At 36.8% G+C, this 5000-nt stretch overlaps 1 protein-coding gene across 1 annotated transcript in view; it reads left to right on the forward strand.

Moving 5' to 3' along the window:
* Window positions 1–5000, forward strand: part of LOC115212108 (putative uncharacterized protein DDB_G0289263) — a 31631-nt gene that overhangs the window by 13270 nt on the left and 13361 nt on the right. Inside the window, exon 2 of the mRNA XM_029780949.1 lies at window positions 928–1477. Coding sequence (XP_029636809.1) covers window positions 928–1477 — 550 coding nt within the window. The remainder of the gene's footprint in view (window positions 1–927; window positions 1478–5000) is intronic.

Below are 5000 nucleotides of genomic sequence, written 5' to 3' on the forward strand. Positions count from 1 at the left end.
TAGATTAAAAGATTAATAGAATTTTATTTCAACTCATGAACTGATGTGAACAAAGCCATTTCGATAAAGAATCCCCATAAAATCGTAAAATTGCCGAATACTTGCAGTTGTTATATTTCTCGTCTTTTCTTCTTTGGATTCGATTCTTAGGATAAATATACTGCTGCTGCTACTAACTACTACTACTAAACTACTCTACTACTACTACTACTAACTACTACTACTACTACTACTAATAATATAATAATAATATAACATAATAATAATAATAATAGTAGATAGTAGTAGTATTAGTAGTAAGTAATAATAATAATAATAATAATTATAAATAATAATAATCATAATAACAATAATAATAATATTAATAATACCAATATAAATGGTTTGATCGAAAAATTTTCAGGTGAAAGGAAGTGATTTAGCAAACATTCTTCAAATTGAAAAATAGTTTTTTGAGTTCGGCGAGGTGTAAAAATGCAAGATAAACAACATCGAGAAATAACACCTGCAAGGAAAACAAGAACGATGACGATTACGACGACGACGACGACGACAAGTACAGCAACAGCAACAACAGTATGATAAACAACAACAACAACAACAACAACAACAACAACAACAACAACAATAATAACAACAACGGCAACAATATAAATTACGATTATCACAGCTGCTGCAGCAGTAACTACAACCCACTAGCACCATCACCATCAGCAACAGTAACAACAACATCAACAACAGCAGCAGCAGTAGCAGCAGCAGCAGCAAACGTTCAAGAATTTGGACCTGGAGATCTCCATTTCCAGCGACTTCGAGGGCCACCTCCCAGTGGTGTCGGGCGTCAACGAAGAGCCCTCGACTACAACAAGACAACCAAAGTTGTTTTTTTTTTCCCAAGGTCTGGGGTCTCCATCCCCTAACCCCTAGACCATCATCTAATCACCCTTACCGTCTTATTGTTTAACAAAAACAACAACAACAACAACAACAAAAGTAATAACGAATACAACAGCAGCAGTACCACCACCACCACCACCACCACCACCACCACCACCACCACCACCACCACCACCAAAAACAACAACAACAACAACAACAAAAACAAGACCAACACCAGCAACAATAACAACAAAAGCATAAACAATAGCGATTATTGGGGCAACTGGAGTAGCAACAACAGCCTTAACAACACTGCTACTACTACTACTACTACTACTACTACTACTACTACTACTACTACTAATAATAATAATAATAATAATAATAACAACAATAATAATAATAATAATAGTAGTAGTAATAATAATAATAACAATAATAATAATAATAATAATAACAATAATAATAATATTAATAATACCAACAACAACAACAACAATAGCAACAACAACAACCATGGCATAAACAACATCAGCAACAGCATCAAATATAACAGTCACTGTAACAACAATAACAGCTGCAGCCGTTGCGATAACAAGTAGGAGACATGTGCAAATTTCCAGAGGTCACCAAGTCTGGTCTTTTTAGCAGGGGATCATTTCTGATTCGAGAGAAACTCTACGGTCACAATTGCCTTTGTCACCTGGATCTCTGCAAGTTGCATCCGGAACGGGGGATTTGTGGAGTCCTGTACCTATTGTCACATGTAGGACGGAACTAGTTTCCATTCTCTTCTCTATCACCTGCATCACATACCCTTTTCTTTCTCGTTTTACACAATTGCCATTGTTATGTAACCTTAACCTTCAGCTTGTGGTGCAAAATTTGTTGTTATTATTGGCAAAATCATTAGCATTTTGAGTGAAATGCTTAGTGATATTTCTTAAGGCTAAACGTTCTATCTCTTTTATCTCTTTTACTTGTTTCAGTTATTTGACTGTGGCCATGCTGGAGCACCACCTTAAGTCGCGCAAATCGACCCCAGGACTTATTCTTTGGACGACCAGTACTTATTCTATCGGTCTCTTTTGCCGAACCGCTAAGTTACGGGGACGTAAACACACCAGCATCGGTTGTCAAGCGATGTTGGGGGGGACAAACACAGACACACAAACACAGGCACATACACACACACACATAGATACACATACATATATACGACGAGCTTCTTTCAGTTTCCGTCTACCAAATCCACTCACAAGGTTTTGTTCGGCCCGAGGCTATAGTAGAAGACACTTGCCCAAGGTGCCACGCAGTGAGACTGAGTCCGGAGCCATGTTGTTGGTAAGCAAGCTACTTACCACACAGCCACCCCTCCGCCTATAAAGAAACATTATAAGTTGTACATCCATAAATACAAACAACGATTAATTAATAAGCCATTTATAACTCTACACAAATATTACAATTCATGATGTCATCAAACCAACAAATAAAGTAGCAACATATGTACAAAATCTAAAAATGACTAAAACAATTGCAGAAGAAAGGAAGACATAATTAAAAACTTAGAAGAAGTGCTTAGGAAAGATATCGCAAGCGACGCGCTTGCAGCAGGACTGGCCTTTGACCAATTCTTCAACTCGAAGCATGAATGCTGCGTCGCCAGAGCTAAGGCGTGTGTTCTGAAACACGAAAGGGCGAAAGCCGTTCGATAGAGGCGCAATGTGGTGACAAAGTTATAATTCGGGCTTTGACGGTCCATGATGGGCGCGTGTTATTTGATCTTAAGCACATATTTGCAGTTTTTCAGCGTCATTTAGCACTTCTGTCTCGAACAAGATGGCAGAATGACGTGTTGGTGTGCATATGTAAACGTAAACGCTAAGTGTGTCTTTGAAGAAAACGTGGATGTGAAGAGGTGGTAGCAGGCACGAGTGTGAGACAAATGAGAAAGCAAAAGGAAAGGAATTTGTCAGAGATTTTGTGGAGGGGTATGAGAGTGAGGTGCTGTTATATGGAAACAAAATGTCTGAGTTAAAAAAAAAAAATGAAAGTGAGAGGAAAGATACCTGCTGTAGGAGGAAAGACAAGTCAGAGAAAAATTACTCACAAAACATTTATAAAAGCAATAGAAAAAAGCAGAGGAGGGTGGAAAATGCGTGTTCTGTGAGAGATGAAAAGTTATTTAAACATTACACAATACTGGTGAAAAGTCCGGGAAGTTCGATGGAATGCCATAAGGATATACATACACACACACACACACACACACACATATGCACACACACACACACACACACACACACATATATATAATATATATATGTATGTGTGTGGTGTGTGTGTGTGTGTGTGTGTGTGTGTGTATGTATATATCCAAGAATTCTTTTTGTTGAAGTCGTCATCAGTCAGCGAAAATGACAGCAGCAAGAACTCTGGCTACAATGAAAACTATGACAACGCCTCAACAACAACAATAACAAAACGGTATTACTATGACCATAGACAATGAAGAGGGTGAAAAACCGGTCAAGTTTCAATTTAACTTTTTTTTTTTTCTTAAATTTCTTTTATCTTTTAAGTTGTGAATCAGATATTCCTGTCACTGGCTAGAAGAAGAAAAATTAGTTGTTACATTTCTTGAAAGCTCTGACTTCAAAGGCATTGTTTTTTGTTTATGCGAACAAACCATTATTTTTCTTTTCTTTCAATAGTTATCTTTTCTTTTCTTTTTCTTCTTGAGGCCGATGTTGTTTTACCCTGTTCCATGAAGAATATAAAAATAGAATTTCTTTTCTTTTATTAACTTAGTCTTCCGTTTCTTATTCCAGCATGTTTGAAAGAGAATCCAGTATATTCAGTCCAAGACAACTCTTATTGATATTATTAATATTATCATTGTTATTATAATGCTCTGTTTCTTTACATTTTATTGTCACGACTTCTCCAATATTCTATATCAAAATAAAGAATATCCTTACCTTTTTTTCTTTCACCCTTCACAGTCTGCAATGCTTCGTATTTGATAGATCCTTAACAGAAATATCTAGTAAAAATTATTTGGAATGGAAACTGTCAGGGAAAGTGACACTACGTCACGAAGGTCATATACTGGAAAAGAAAATTTGCAGAATTTGACAGAAATTGTGAAATGGAAATATATATGGAGTTCTTAAGGATGGCATTTGTTTTGTAACAGAGGGAAATATTACTCAGCTGTGATATTTAGTTTTTATATCTTATTGAATAGCATTAGGATTCTTGAAAAATGGTTACAAAGGAGATTGGACATAGAGTTATTTTATTATAATCGAACAATAATATATATCCTCTTACTTAGTCGATCGGCATGCAAGTAATAGAAGCAAAATGCCCTGAAATTACAATCAAAAGCCTTAAAAAACGTAGGTTACATTATGAAAGTTGGCTTTTATAAATTGCTTTTATTAATTACTAGCAGCATAGCCCGGCGTTGCCCGGGTATGTAAGAGCCCCTAGTAGGCAACGAGTAATCCCAATCTAGTCCTTTCCCTCTAGGGAACGAAGGCGCATGTGTAGGTTGTAATGTCTTCTCTTCACTCCCAAATAACTATCAAACAGCTATCGATAATTCAACCCAACCAATTCCTACCAGGAAGAAATTACATTCGAGACTTTACCCCCAACACCGCCACTTCTGCTAATAGCTGCTGCAGCTGCAAGTTATTCGAATACTTTTTTTGTTTACACTTTCTTTATAACTACCACCCCAAGCGTTTTACCTTAAATTTTTGACGTACCCTAAGGGTCCTCGGACGCTACTTGCAAACTCTTGGTTTATTATAAACCGCTTTTGTCGTGTGCATCAAAAACCTTTTCCATTCGTTTGTTCAGTTTGGTCACTTTTGACTTTTTCGTTGTTGTCACTCACATTGCTGCCCGCTTTTTTGCCGTTTTTGTACATTTTCATACATTTTGGGATACTTACCCCACGTGTTCCGAGAGTTAAAAAGGTCGAGTTGCGTCCCCTAGACAGTCTGTAGAAAATGTGTTGCATATAAAAAGCTTAGATTCTCGACCCATGTCGAATTTATCGATTTTTTTCAGAACTAGGGGAACTTCTCAAAATTTTCGCTGCG

The sequence above is a fragment of the Octopus sinensis genome, linkage group LG5 (assembly GCF_006345805.1).
Source record: "Octopus sinensis linkage group LG5, ASM634580v1, whole genome shotgun sequence".
Lineage (NCBI taxonomy): Eukaryota > Metazoa > Mollusca > Cephalopoda > Octopoda > Octopodidae > Octopus > Octopus sinensis.